The sequence below is a fragment of the Chrysemys picta genome, chromosome 3 (assembly GCF_011386835.1).
Source record: "Chrysemys picta bellii isolate R12L10 chromosome 3, ASM1138683v2, whole genome shotgun sequence".
Lineage (NCBI taxonomy): Eukaryota > Metazoa > Chordata > Testudines > Emydidae > Chrysemys > Chrysemys picta.
The window spans coordinates 65445687-65461219 of NC_088793.1; the positions used below are offsets into that span (position 1 = coordinate 65445687).

Sequence of the window (15533 nt, forward strand, 5' to 3'; positions counted from 1 at the left end):
ATAGTGACTTTATTTTTAGGAAGAGATGGACTCTGGGCCGAATGGCTGATGTAGCCTCTGCAGAATAATTCTGTGGCTAATCTTTGCATGTGGGGAGAATTCCTGACCCTTATGCCCCCATGAATCTGGGCAGAAACCGGGCTAGTTCATATATATATATGAATATATACCACTTTTGTCAAAGTTGACATTAACCCTGGTGCCCTCGTGGTCTGACCAAATTCTACTTTAAGTAGTTGCACTCTGCCAGCCTGAATTTGTCCTACAGTTTTCATTGAATAAAGTATTTGTCACTTACTGCTTTATAGTGCCATGCAGTGTTGCTGCACACTCCTAAGCAGTGGCTACATTTCAGTCCCAGAAGTGGTTGCACTTTGGTGGGAGGAGGAAGTGAGTGCACTGGGTCTGTTTGTGTATTGTCTATACTACATGCAGAGAGAGAGATAAGCATACTCTTCAGTTCCCAGTGCTCCAAAGATCATATTGTACACTAAACCCATAGATTCGTAGGGGAGCAAGTAGGTTGCTTTACTCATGATGGGTATATTGTCAGGGATTTTAGTTTTAGCCTGTCTTGGCATTTGTGAAGTTACATAATATTTTAGGAGAATTACAATTTGGGGATCCGTTTTTTGCTATCAATATCAGATTTTTCTAGAAGACAGGTGTATATTTTTAAGTAGGTGAGCCAACTTTTATAAGAAAAAGAGTATGCTCTTTGACAGCCATCCAGGAAAGAGGTCTTTGGGGACTCTCATTGTATGTTTATATAGTGCCTTGTAAAATGGACCCCCAACCTGGTTGTGGTTGTTAGTTACCATCACAATATAAATGTTATATATGAATTATAATAATCATGAGGCCAAATTCTCCCCTGGGATGTACATGTGTATGCTCTGTGCACACATGAATTTTGTCTTTCTGAGCCCTCTGGTACTGCTCCTATGACCTCATCCAATGCCCACTGCAATCAAAGGAAAAGCTCCCATTGACTGCAGTGGGTTGTGGATCAGGCGGTTTACATTCATGTTGCTGTGAAATGTTACTTCTGAGGAAATAGGACCTTCCACAGCAGAGGAAATCAGCTCATGCAAATTTCAGCACTTGTCTAATAGTAGGAGTGAAGAAGACCCGTTCACGTTGGAGAGATTTTTGTTAATCACATCTGTGCTGTTTAAACAGCATATCCTTTAGTCAATTAAATCCTAATTTAAAGGCAGTTCATTGGTATGTATTGTTCATTTATGTGCATTAACTACAACTACAGTGCAAATAAGTACATTAACTGCAAGTCAAGTATATCTAAAACCGTATGGGATAGAGGATTACCTCAAACTAATGAATGACACTAAACTTTAAGAGCTTTAAATACTGCACTTTGATGTCACAAAGGATTTGGATTTTTTATCCACACAGGGGATTAAGGCAAAGTGGCAAAGGCAGATCAAATACTGGGAACACATAGTACCACATGGAAAAGTCTGACTTGGTACCCTTTGAAGATATTTCTGTACCTTTTTTGCTGTATGTGTAAATAAAATAAATAACTGGAAAGCAGTTGTGGCAAGCCTCCTATCCGGTAATATCTGGAGTTCAGATAGTGAAATTTATATACTCATGCATTTCTCTAGGACCTACCTCAAGGCACTGGTTGCTTTAGAGCAAATCTTCCTGAGGTCTATGTCATAAAATGCACCCAGAGATTCACATTTAGATATCTTGTTTGTTGAAAGAAAGGCTAGACGTCCTGTGTAGACAGGGCAATTAGGGCTGCCGGTGAGGAAGCATCTTCCATAAGAATGGCCATATTGGATGAGACCAATCATCCATTTAGTCCAGTATCCTGTCTTCCAACAGTGCCCAGTGCCAGATCTGTTCATTTCCTCTGGCAGTCACAGGTTTAAGGACAACATAAGAACAGCCATAGTGGGTCGGACCAAAAGTTCATCTGTCCAAGTATCCTGTCTTCCAACAGTGGCCAATGCCAGGTGCCCCAGAGCGAAGCAAGTGATCCATCCCGTTGCCCATTCCCAGCTTCTGGCAAAAACCAGATAATGAGGTTGCAGCCCTGATCATCTTAGCTAATAGCCATTCACAGACCTGTCCTCCATGAATTTATATAATTCTTTTTTTTAATCCAGTTATACTTTTGGCTTTCACAACATCCCATGGCAACTGTGGATGTGTGAAGTACTTCCTTATGATTGTTTTAAATCTGCTGCCTATGAACTTCACTGGGTACCCCCTGGTTCTTGTGCTATGTGACGGGGTAAATACTTTCTTATTTGCTTTTTCCAAACCATTCATGATTTTATAGACTTCTATTATATCCCCCTTAGGCATCTCTATTCTAAACCCCAGTCTTTCTAATCTTTCCTGAAATTGAAGCTGTTCCATACCGCTAATCATTTTTGTTGTCCTCCTCAGTACCTATTCCAATTCTAATATACATTTTTTAAGATGGGGTGACCAGAACTGCATGCAGTTTTCAAGCTGTGGGTGTACCTTGGATTTATATAGTGGCATTATGATAGTTTCTGTCTTATTATCTATCCTGTTCCTAACATTCTGTTAGGTTTATTGGCTTCCACTGCATATTGATGTTTTCAGAGAACGATCCAAGATGACTCCAAGATCTCTTTCTTAAGTAGTAACACCTAATTTAGAACCCATCATTTTGTATGTATAGCTGGGATTATGTTTTCCAATGTGCATTACTTTGCACTTATCAGCACTGAATTTCATCTGCCATTTTGTTGCCTAGTCACCCGGTTTTGTGAGATTCCTTTGTAACTCTTCGCAGTCAGCTTTGGACTTACACATTGGGGTTCTCAAACTGTAGCCCATGGATCATTGGTAGTCTGTGAAGAGCTGGCAAGTCACATGATGCTAGCTCCTCCTCCTGACTTTCAACACATGAAGTGTAAGAGTTGGAGAAGGGGACCAGGTGGCAGGGAAGCATGTGCAGAGAAGCAAGGGGAGAGAGAGAAGCGAGGCACAGAAGAATCAAAGTAGATAGTGGCTTAACTGTTTTCAAAGCAGGTCAGAATGTTCACTGAATTAAGGACAGTTCCAAATACAGAAACACTTTCCTGATATTACTTTTCTGTGCAAGCAAATGCTGCAGTTGCCACAAAGGTGTTGTGGGTAAAGTGGAGGTGGTCCATTAAGTCACAATTAAAAAGGAAGGTAGTCTGACCATTGAAGACAGGACAAATTGTTTGTGAGACACTCTGTAACAGGATGGTCTGCCCCTTTAAGGGTTGGGAGGCCTGGGCTGGCCAGCCCTGTTCAGTCATCAGACCCAGCTGGGAAGGGAATAAGTGATTATAGAAGCTGACAAGGGCTCAGTTGAGGGGGCTGCTGCAGAAGGGCAGTTGGAGCTTCTCGGTAGATCCTGGAGGAGGAGAACTCCTAGGCAGATGGCTTGGAGAAGGAGGACAGAGGAATAGCAGGAGGGAGATGAGTTCCTGCAGTAGGCCCGAAGCAGGAGGGACTGAGAGAGGCAGTGCAGAAAGGCCCTGGGGATGGTAGGCCAGGTTGGGCAGAGGAACAGTTTTGTGTTCAAGGTTTTCCCTGTGTTCCTCACTGGAGAAATAAAAATGTGCCTTGAAAGAGACTGTGGGTGTGACAGTGGATACGTCTTCACCGCCATAAAAAACCCACGACCCCAAATCTCAGAGCCCTGGTCAATTGACTCAAGGGTCTCCAGTGTGATCCTGAATGTCTACACTGCAATTTTTGGCCCTGCAGCCCGAGTCAGCTGACCTGGGCCAGCTACAGCTGTGCCACAGAGTTTTTATTGCAATGTAGACATTCCCCAGTGAGTCCTTCACAGGCTGGGGAAACAGGCCAGCACCTTACACACACACAATTAAAAAGTGTGCTCCCTAGAAAAGAGTTTGAGAAACCATGCCTTACCTCCCCCTTGAGTCTTTCCTCTCTAACCATCCAAAAGCTAGGAAGGGGGCAAGTAAGTCACTGATAGAGACAAGATACGTGGCCAAAATGTGCTTCCCCTTTACCATTTTTACTTAAGCTGTGATTTGAAGGACAACATTATTCTATTCACTGCAAACAAAAAAAGCTGAGAACAGATATTTCAATTAGACATTGAGGCCTGTTTTATTACAACAGACCTACATTGTCTAAAGTGGCTGGCAGTTTTGGATCCTTCCATTTCTAGGAACCCCCAAGTTAAATCTCAGTAGAGCTGATCACCCTCAATCCCAGCCTAAATCAATGTGCATTTCAAGTTTACTACATTCTAGAAAGACTGGACCAATGTGTCTCCTAGCTGGGCACTCCAAAACTATGGGAGACCTAAGACTGAAATGTGATATATCAAAAAACATTGTGCAATTATTGTGTCCCAAGCAAGAAAGAAGCAGCATGGGAAGCTATTTGGGGCTCTGAATTCCCCGGAAGAATGTAGTTGTTCTGCAATAAGGGCTCAGACGAATGCAAAAATGTCAATTTTTCAACATAGCCTTTCATTGGTCAGAGCTACACAAGACATAATACGTAGAGGGTATTTTAAACCACGCATCGCCCAAAGCAGCATGAAGGGGCAGCAAACCTATGAGGGGGCTGAGTTTAGCATCCTGGAAATAATCGTGCTATGTAGTTGAAAGCTATGCAAACGTGATAAGGTATTGTATTTTGTTTCTGATGTGTTATCAGGCCTTTGCGGGTTATTGTTAGTCTCAGCACTGAAACGCAGATTTGACTCATGGTGCTCTTATTGTTCATCCAAATGTCAAAAACCCTTGCACTGCACTGTTTCTGACACACGCCAAAAAGCCTATAACTGACAGCTCCAGCAACACGTAGGTTCTACTATTACTGTATAGAACAATACAGTATGATTTGCAGAAGTGAACACCGCCAAACATATTGAATTTTACTGAAAAAGAAAAAAAATGCAGCATTTTGGCAGTTTTATGATGACATGACCAGATCCACACAAACTCCTGGCAACAATGAGGAGTACATGATGTTCTGGAAAATCAATATATAGCTTGCAGAGGGAATCCTGATGAGAACAGTCAGTTATTTAGGTTGGAAATCGCTTATTCCCAAAGTCATAAAACCCTTCATTGCAGGGGCTGTATGTATCCTTGACAAGGAAGGAACTGGGCATGACCTAGGCTCAGCTTCATGCCTCGAGAAATCTTTGTGTTTGTTTGTTTTTCTCAAGTGAGCTTGCAGCCAGGGCAACTTACAGAATATTATTAATGAAATTGCCCTCTCCTCTCCTGTTGGTTAGGATATGCAGGGTGATGGCATGAGCCATGCTCCTGTTTCCTAGTTTAACCCATCAAGCTCTACTCAAACTTTTCCTTCCCCTACTCCACAGTCTTTTGAATGGTCCCACCTTTCCACCCACAAAAAAAAAACTGTACCCTCAATAACATAGCACTCAAGAAGAATTAAGCCCCTCAAAGTCTTCTGTAGGCTTAATTTATGATCCCATCTCTAAAGTACTATTTGAGGAGAGGAGCCACTAACCCAGTCAAAAGTAGAAGAGAATTCATTCAAGCTTGGATTTTCAAAGCTGCGTAAGGAAATTAGGAATCCAGCTCCTAGGAAAATTCGGTAGGAATTGGGCACCTAACCCCTTTCTACTTCCTTGATAATCTCAGCCTTAATTGCCTGACTGGCTGAAAATTGCTGGAGCCTCATGGTTTAATACTAGTGTGAGCCTCAGGCCACATTTCCCCTCTAATTTTGGAAAAATGCAGTGCAGTTTTTCAGGCCTAGCTAATCCCCTCTCCTATACACCATCTCAGTCGTCAGCACAGCCTGCTAATCACTTTACACACGCAGAGCAGTTAAAGAAAGAGATGTACTATGCAGAATGAACCTACCGTTCAGCCAGGTGTTTGTTCATGTGCCTGGAAAAATTAGCAGTTCCCAGAAGCTGAGTTTACTTTCTTAAAAGGGAATATAGGTTCACTCATCATTACAAAAAGCACATTCAGGCAAGCACTTAAATGTATGGGCCTTCCAAGCAGGGAGCCATGTACAGAGGAGTGTAGTAACAGTTAATGTACTGAAGAGTCTCTAGTCACTTTTTTTAGAAGGGTCAGTCTGGTTTAAAAAGGGGGGGGGAGGGGAATTGAGATAATGGACGTACACTAAAACCTAGTACTGCCATTAGCATTGTCAATTAATATTTTATATTCCCTTGAAGTGCCTTTTGAGGAAATCAGCCTTCATTACCAGAGGTTCTCCACCATAAACACGGCAAACAAAGTACCTCAACTGACAGCTACAGCATCATAAGCCAGGAAAATAGAGTTAATGTAGAATCTGGGGAAATAAACAGACTGATTCAGAGTCCGAGATCAAATGGGCATTTAGATTCCAACACACACAGAAGTTCTATTACTCAAGCCAAGATTCTGCTACCTTTACTCCAACTCCACCAGTTGCTTTAGTGAAATCAATGGGATCATTTGAGGAGTAAAGTACTATTGAACATCAGTAAGGGTATCAGAATCTGGGCCTTAATGTTTGTGTGCTGCTTTGAAAATGATAAGTGCTATATAAGTGTTCAATATTATTAATATTCTCACCCAATTGTCCAGGAAAGGTGGCAAATAATTTTTTGAGGCTCTGGTTCTTCAGAATTGCTAATTTGATGGGGCTTGGATTTTAAGGTCATTTACATTGCTCCGTCAGTGTTCTGCCAAGTATTTTTTGGCACCAGCCAGCTAGGTTCTTTCGTAGCTGAGTGAACCCAGTCAAAATTGGCTGGCAAAAGGCAGGACTTTTTAAAATTTATTGTGCTCCAATCAGAAAGCTGCTGAATGCTGCGCTTCTCAGAAAAGTGCTGTCCTTGTCCTTTTAAATGAAAGCTAGTCGGTATTCATTAGGAACAGGCCGGAGCTATTTCAGACACTGAAGACAGCAGACACAGATCAATAGAAAAAAATAACTTTTTATTTACAAAAAAAATCCAAATATTGGATGCTGTAAACAAAATTCACAATCTGTTCCCTCTAGCACTGATGCAAACACTTCAGCTCTTAGAGTCTGTTTTCCATCAGCTCTTTTTTCTGTCTGTGACAGAGCCTATAGTCAAAATGTTCCACAAGAGCAATCCAAGGAGCAATTTGCTGCAACAGGATGCCTCACAGAAGGCAACAGTTGTATGGAATTCTGAGGGAGATCAAATGTGCACAGCCTCCTACAGACTGCAAGAGTTTGCAGTGCTTCAACCAAGCTGTATTGAAATTTGCAGGCCTTTTTTTTGCTATTTACTTTGTTAGCAAGCCATTATTACAACAGCAAGATAGTACACGGATTTTCTTTCTTGCAGTGGAAATTGTCTGCTAAAAGAAAACCATACAAAAGAGTATATTCAAATAGATGCTGAATATGTCATTACATTTTCTTTCCTTTTCTTATATCTGCAGTTTTACCTAACACACTTCATTTTCTCAATGAAACAACAACAACAACAAAAAGCCTTCTTTTGAACTGGCATGAGCCTCCAACATAATACGCTTCATATGCAGAACATTTAACAAGATGTGATTTAAAGCTTTGCTTGAAGGACTTTGTGTAAAATAAGCAACAAATTGTTTTTAAAGCACACACAAAAAAAGGAGTTAGGAAAGATATGGTGTGATCTCATTGGTGTTTTTACTTTCCCTTCTATTTTTAAGAGAAAGTTCTTACATTTTGGGGGTTTTATACATATCAGAAAATAATCTGATTTCAAAGCTCTCAGATGTTTCATTATATTTATATTAAAACAAGTTTAGCTCCCTGTTGATTACCAATAAATCCAACTGTCACACAACAGTTTGACTGTAATCAGGTCAACCTTTTTAATCAGTTCAGCATTTTAAAGGGAGTACTGTTTCTTCAGCAAGTTCTAAGCTGAAATGGCTGATTGGATCGGAAAGTGAAGCCTACTGAATACCAAGAGCTTTTTTCCTGTAAAAGTACTAGTGTTCTGAAGCGAGAGAAAGAGAGAGAAAAAAAACAAAAATCAGACGTTATGAAGGGGAAGGTGTGCAAACCACAGAAGCAATCCAGCTTTGAAAAGATGTTCTTATTTTACTCTTGGCCTGAACTCATGACTCCTTCCCACCACTAACATCAGACACCTTTTAAAACTACCAGCCACCGAGAAAACAAAGCCCTACCAGTTCCACCACTTGTTCATTTACATATGCAAAATAGGTCTAATACATATATAATATGTTTTGGGATATATTATATAGGTATCAAAATGTGCATGCTGAAAGGTGCAGTAGGCTGAGCCCTGCTGCATGTACTACAAAATGAACAGCTGCTGTCAATCATAAAAAGTAATAAAATTTCAGCTGAAAGAGGAAATAAATCAAAACTTTTTTTAAAAAGGCTGCCCTCCAAAGGAAAAGTACATTGTCTCATGTATTATCAGCATTTTGTGGTTGAGGCACAGCTATAGATTCCCAAACCCTTTTAAATAGCAGATGACTCATTTATTTGCTGCAAATAGTTGTGGTAAGAGAGGACATACCACATTACCAGCTGATCCTATTTCCCCAGCCCTCCCCTTAGCTTCCGTTAGAAAACCCTTCAGACAGCTACAGGCAATGCTCTGGGTTTGACAAGTACATCACAGTCTTGATCTACAGCTTGAAGTAATAGGCCATGTGAAACAAACCCTTCCTTTTCATAATTAATCAAGAAAGGCCTTCCCCTGACCAAAGAGAGAGAGGAAAGAATGCAGCCAATGTGGAAGGGAGGGAGAGAAGAAAAGAGAAGGTGGGGACAAAGACTCCCAAGTAAACACAATGAAATAGCTTTTCCATTTCCTGAAGAAGTCACAAGAAAGGTGCTTCAGTAAACAAATCAGGTTCCTGTTAAACTTGCCTTCAAAGATAAAAGTACAAAGGGCAGCAAAAATAAACTTGTCTTAGTAGCTCTGTAATGAAAAGGGGAGAACACACTTCCAGGATAACAGTTCCCTTTCCAAACACACATTTTTAAACATAATCTTCTTTTACCTGAAACTTAAATGATGCAGAAAATACTGCACTAGAATTTCAAAACCAGTCCTCCCCCAAGAGATGTCTCTGAAGTGAAAATAGTGAAACGGTCGATTTCTTCCCACCCCCCACCCTCCACTGGTCTCTTGGGCGAGGAAACGAAAGTGAATAGTTATAGTTCCAATGTAAAGTGATTCCATTTAAATAAAGTACAGTACTAAACTTGTAAATGCAGTGTGACAACCAGATCAAAGATGTTTAATATTTGCATAAAAATATATATATAATATATATATATAAAATATAATTTTAAGCAACCGTGCAACACTCTTAAAAATGATTCATTTCACATTTACTAAATTCTAGTGGTCCTGGAATGCATAATGCATTCTATTAAAATATTCCTTTAAATATTAACAATTAGTGTTCAAATGACCAACTAATACAATATTCTTTAGCTGTCAGGGGGTTTAAATAGCCTATCTTTGATCCACGTTCCACTGAATTATACATCATGGAGGTATGCAGTCACAAAATTAGTGGGTTAAATGTCAAAATGGTATTACAGTACAAAATGTGAAAAAAAGCATCAGCTAATCAAATGTTTATCCATTTGTGGAATTATTATGGCTCACAAGCAACTCACTGAATTACTGTAATCTTTGTTCTTGCAACCAAAGACATTTATTTGTATCCCACCTTAATCCTGACTGGTTCATTTACTGCAAATTTTCAGGTGTGGGTTATAAATTCTCTGCAAGGTGCTCACTGTCCTATGACATCCTGTTGCAAACTGGAAAACACACAGTACTTTATTTAAACATTCCTTAATTGCTACATTTTCCTAGACCACATTTAATATATACATTGTGTGTGCGTGTTTGTGTGTATTATATATATATTATATACACACACACACACACGCGCACACACAAACATACACACATGTACCTATGATAACATCACACTGACAATATTAACTTTATACAGGTATTTGCCAAGGAAAAAATAGGGCATTTTCTCCACCACTGATTCACAAGCTTGTGTTTTTTTGTTTGTTTGTTTGTTTTGTTTGTTTGTTGTCTTCTTGTGTCCCTGATAAAACAAAATGCACGGTTAAAAACCACAAAACTATATTTTTCTCACTTCAAATTTTCTGAAAGCATCAGGCACTTTTGATTAACATTGGTGTGTACAAATATAGCAACATCTTTTTATATTCTACTGTATCTCCTTTGCTTGGATAACTTATTTGTGAAATCTTTGGTCCTTGAGCATATTTTGTTTGCTACACCTGTTTTTCTTGCATTTTCACATTTTTAAAATGTGAAGCACGCATGCAGCTGGAAAAAAATGGACTTTATCGTCATGTGTTTTTTCTGGATTTATGATAACTGTACCAATCTCCTACAGTTCATTTGGAGCAAGCTGTTTCTGTTAAAGCATTCTAGTCAAGCAAGCTATACATTCTACACAATCTTCCCATAGACAGCACTTGTTGCAAGTCCCAAAGGCAGTAATTCCAATATACATTTTATTTGAACTTATCTCTGCTTCATGCCTCTACTTTTAACTCCTGAATATATGTAAGCAAATTGTTTTGTTTTTTGAGGTTTTTTTTTTTCCATATTCTCCCTTTTGCAGATCCCATTCTAAAAAAAAAAAAGGCTTTCCAACCTTCTCTATGCCAAAGCTATGGGAGCAGGTATTGCCAACCCATATTGTCATCAAGCATTCCTCCCTTGTTTATTTCAGGGGAAGCTATTTGCTTTTAATGACAGGTCTCTTGTGCTCTGGGGTAGAATCCAATTATTTCTGCTTCTTTTCTAGATCATGCTCACATAATTTATAAGAAGAACCACAAGCTTTACCAAACTTGAAAGCTAGAGCAGATCATCATTGCACAAAGAACCCCATTTTAAGGAGAGCATCACTCCTTTCTGCTTGTTAGAAAATGTTCTCCCCACCAGGTGTATTAAAACGGTCCTTAATTGCAGGGCAACCAAGTCGAGTATGTGTGCTGCTGGCACGTGAATACCGGTTGAACCTGGGCAATATAGTAATTGCTAAAGTTGGCATCTGCTACATATGGGGCTGGCTGGTAATAGCAGGTGACATTGGCCACATTGGGGATGATATTTTGCTCAGCAAGGACACGGATGGCCAGCATGGTGATAAGATTTAGAGTCTGTCTCCTCTCATGTCCCATCAGGCACACTGTGCTCTCATTCACCACACCATGAAGGGTCATGAGATAGTCATACTTGCGGTCCTCTAATCCCACAAAGTGGTTCTGCAAGTAAGACTCCAACTTTCTTTGCTGTTCTCCAATGTCTGAGAAGTCAATGAAAAACCTGGAACACATGTATCTCTGAAGGGACTTAATCTCAGATTCTGAGGCAGCCCTAAAGCCCCTTACCAAAAGGTTGCAGTACTTAAGAAGGCCACCTCCTCTGATTTCTTCTGGGTTTCTGGTGGCAATTATCTTGTTGCAGAGATGATCAAAGGCTTCTTGGAAATCCCCATAGACACTCTCACCAATGATGGTCGGGTGAAAAGTTTCAGTCATGGGATTCTCTGAGCATTCATAAAAAAGCAGAAGGGAATCTAATTTGATTTGAAAGGAGTCTACACTGAACTCAAACTGCCTCCTCAGAGAGTCCACAAACTTCAGCTCCACGTTTTTGCCACTGTTGTTGGACAAGGAGATGAGACTCCATCGGTCTGAATCATTGCATACTTTTACCATTTTCTGCACATAAGCTTCCTATAATTTGAAAGACAAAATGACCAAATGAAGAAACCAATACAAGTAATTCCCCTTCACAGACTTCATTTGCATTCTCTCCCACCTCCACCCTGTGCCCGCTTTTTGCGAACTATTTTAAGGAGTCTGGATAAAAACTGAAGGAGACATATTTAACGTAAGTGGTGGCAGCACAGTAGTTGCAAGGGGTGATGGGATTCCTTATGGGATTGTGCCATGTCGGGAACAACTTTTGCAACAATGTTTTTTTTAAAACACACACATTATATATATATATATATATATATGGAGAGAGACAGGTAACAAAATTAATGGCACACATAGCATATATGCCCACACACTCTCTTTCTGTCTCACACATACAATAATTCCTGGGGATTTGGAAGATTAAAATATAATACAAAAGCATTTCTATAGGCACCACAAAAATATATTTTCTACATTTTCAAACTAATCAAAGCTTGTTCTTTCAGCACAGCTCCCCCAAAACACTCCCAAATTTAAAAAATGTCCCCAAAACAGACAAAATAGGTATATGCCATTTGACATAAGCTATTTGGCATAAATTATAATAAACTCAGAAAATGAATCCTGTTTAAAACAAGAATTTCTGTTTAAAACAAGAAAATGTACAGCTTCTCCGTCATCTGAGAAAAGTGGTCACTGCAAAGAGTATTTTCCCTGCAGATACATATAAATGTTCAATGAGCTTATGATCCTTTCAAACTATGCTTCTATCCCTCTGAGTGACTCTTAAAATAAGGCTCTGTAAACTCCAACGTTCTAAGTAAATGTACCCAATAACCGTAATGACAAAAGGGGGGGGGGGGGAGTTCACTAATCCTGGCTCCTCCTCCTTATTAGCTCAGTATGTATTGCCCTGATCGCTTTACTGCAAGTCAAACTCTCTTTGGTTCAACTAGGGTATAAAATGACAGAGGAGTCACTTTTAAAAACATGTTGTAGGTGTCAATTTCATGACACCCTTGCCTCCCCCCGGCTCCACTGTTATAAGGTGCTGCTTCCCTTGGCTGTGTGTCTGGACAAGTGCAGGTTTACCTTGAGGGTAAGCGGGGTGATCTTCTCCTTGTTAACTCCGTCAGGTAAGAAATCCAAAAGGCAGTCCAAGACCACGTCCTTCACAGTCTGAAACTCGGCTTCCCCTTTGAGGTCTGCGCAGAAGATGAGGTCCAAGTCCTTGTAGCCCAGGCCACTGTCTTGGTGCAGGATGTGGCTGGCTGCCGAGCCATTGAGTCGCACGTCTCGGACCCCAATGCACTTCTCCTCCAGGCGGCTCCGCACCACCTTCACGATCTGCCGGGGCTGCATCTCCAGCGTGGGGAAGTTGCCCCGGCCGTGGATGGGGATGGTCTCGCTCAGGATGCGATCCAAGCGCCGCACTTGTTCCCAGCTCAGCACGTTGCAATGAGGGTTCTCGCCGCAAGTGCCCGTACAATTCCCACTCCCGCTGCAGCTGCTACTGCTGGGGCTGCGGGCGATTTCATCGTCAGCCATGGTCCGCAGCCGTTTCCTCTCGGGAGCCTGGTACGTCCCTTTTGCGAGATGTCTCCTTGCTTCGCTCTTAACGGAACAGGAAAGCAAGCAATGAACGCAGGGTTTGACATGCCCAGTGAGCCCTTTAGACCCCCCTCCGACACTGCATCATAGAGGGGCTTTCGCTCTCCTCAGCGCCTAACAGCCGAGCTAGCTGCAGCCCCCCGCTCCCACCCAGAGGCGCAGCGTCTACAGATGCAGACCCCCGGGGATCCAACTCACACTGACACACATACGCACCCCGCCCAAAGGAAGAGATCGCTCCGATCTTTATCACCTGGGGGGAGAGTTGCCTGCTGGAGACAGCAAAGCGGCGCTGCGCCTGTGCCCAGCCTGGGAGCGCGCCCGACCCGGGAGCCGCTATCTGCCCCGCTTTCTGCTTCTCCTGGCTACTTGTGCTCCGCCTGCTGGCTTGCTCGGCGCCGTGTGCTGTGCTGCGCTGCGCTGCGCGGAGCTGCTGTGCCCGGCCGCCCCGGGTGCTGCTGTCTCTGGAGCTTTAGTAGTTCTGCCTGGGAAATGTCCCCAGTAGTTTTTATATGGGGTTTCTCCGCTCTTCCGGGGCCCCGAGTTACACGCTCCCCACGCCCCCTTCATTTGCATGGACAGCCCGCTGCAGCCCTTGGCCAGGCTCCCCCGCCACGCCCACCTCATATGCATAAACAGCTGTTCTCGGCGTAGTCAACAGTCGTTCCAGAACCGCCTTCGCCCCAGGCTCTACCTCGGGCCGGGATGCAAAGCTGGAGCTACTCAGATCCTGCCACTGCTTGGCCCCAATCCCCCCAAAACTGTAGCGCGGGACGAACCAAAGAAACCCCTATTCAGCCGTTGGTCCCGCACCAAAGCAAAATTCGGACCCTTAAGCATTCCGCACCAGAAATGCTGCAATACCCGCATATGGCAGCTGGATCCAGTCGAAATTTGCTTCCTAATCCCCAAATGCGAATGCCTGAATAGATACCATGTGGTGCTGCTCCTACTTCGCCAAAAAATTCTAGACCCCGGGGTATCCCTGTAGAGGAACGCCACAAAATGCCAAAGCTGACACACGGAGCCTACAGAATCCAACCAGTTTTTGGCCCTTCCTTCCCAAATCCCCCGTAGCTACTACTACTGCACCGGCAAATGGGGACCGTGGTGCACCCAAATATGTACGCGGATCCAGCAGCCTCGTATTTGCCCTCCCACCCCATCCCTTTTCTAGGAGACATCAAGTTTAGACAACATTTCACATCGGACAAGTCTTTATTGGATTCGTTGCGTTTCGGTGAAACCAGATCACACATCTTCATCATTCTAAGCACAGCCAAATTTTATGCCCTGACACTGAAATTTAGCAGTGGACTGGTCGGTCAGATGGTGATGATCTCATTATTTGTGTTTTTAGCTGATCAACTCTTGACTGAGATTTTCAAAGCAGTCTAGGAATTGAGATACATATCTTCTTATCACATTTTAATGTGTGTCTAAATCTCCTGGACTGCTTTGACACTCAGTACATTGGATACATTAGCTAGATTGGATAGATTTATCTGAGGTAAAAGAATGGCTCCCTTTGCTATTTATCTAAAAGGTGAAAAATGGATGAATGGAGATGCTGGATTTTTCATGTGGGAGGGTGCCTCAGCTTTTTATAGTGGACTAAGACTTGGTCTCTATGCAATACAATATAGGTTTGTGGTCAACATTGTGCTTGATCTGACAAGACTCAGGTGCCGTATATGTGTTTTGCATTGTTCTTGTACCAGGATGAGTCTGAGCGTGTAGTTTTCTGGTTAAGGATGATGAGAAATATGTGCCGTCTATTCTTATAGTACAACTTCGGGGCTTAAACAAAATCAAACCCGAAATGCTAGGTTCCAGCAGGCTCCAGGTGCTGTCTTTGCGGTACTATTGAGCAGGGATGCATATGGGTAGGTTGGGTTCTGAGTTTTAGCGGCACTCACGCGCTATGTTAGGGTCCAGTTTTTTTTTTTTTTTTCTGCAGTAAGAGCTGAAAGACGTGTTTTCTATGGAGGCAATAGAACTTGGGGGTTCAGGGCCAAAAATTGATTGGATCCATCAGGCTCCTGCTGCTGAATCCGGATTTTTGCAGCGCTCATGCTCGGTGGTGCATGAACTGCCGTCTTCCCCCGCTCCCCCCCACCCTCGCAGTCGGAGGCTTGGGGCCAAATATCGGCAGGATCCAGGTATATCCAGTTTTTCCTCTGAGAAGGATTTAA

At 42.2% G+C, this 15533-nt stretch overlaps 1 protein-coding gene across 1 annotated transcript; it reads right to left on the reverse strand.

Annotated features, from left to right (window-relative positions):
- Positions 1-6926: 6926 nt before the first annotated feature.
- TENT5A (terminal nucleotidyltransferase 5A) lies at positions 6927-14065 on the reverse strand. Its single transcript, XM_005299604.5, has 3 exons — positions 13592-14065; positions 12820-13341; positions 6927-11760 (listed from the first exon to the last, which is right to left on the reverse strand). Exons 2-3 carry the CDS (start codon positions 13273-13275, stop codon positions 10981-10983), a joined length of 1236 nt encoding a protein of 411 aa, XP_005299661.3. The 5' UTR covers positions 13276-13341; positions 13592-14065; the 3' UTR covers positions 6927-10980.
- Positions 14066-15533: the final 1468 nt, after the last annotated feature.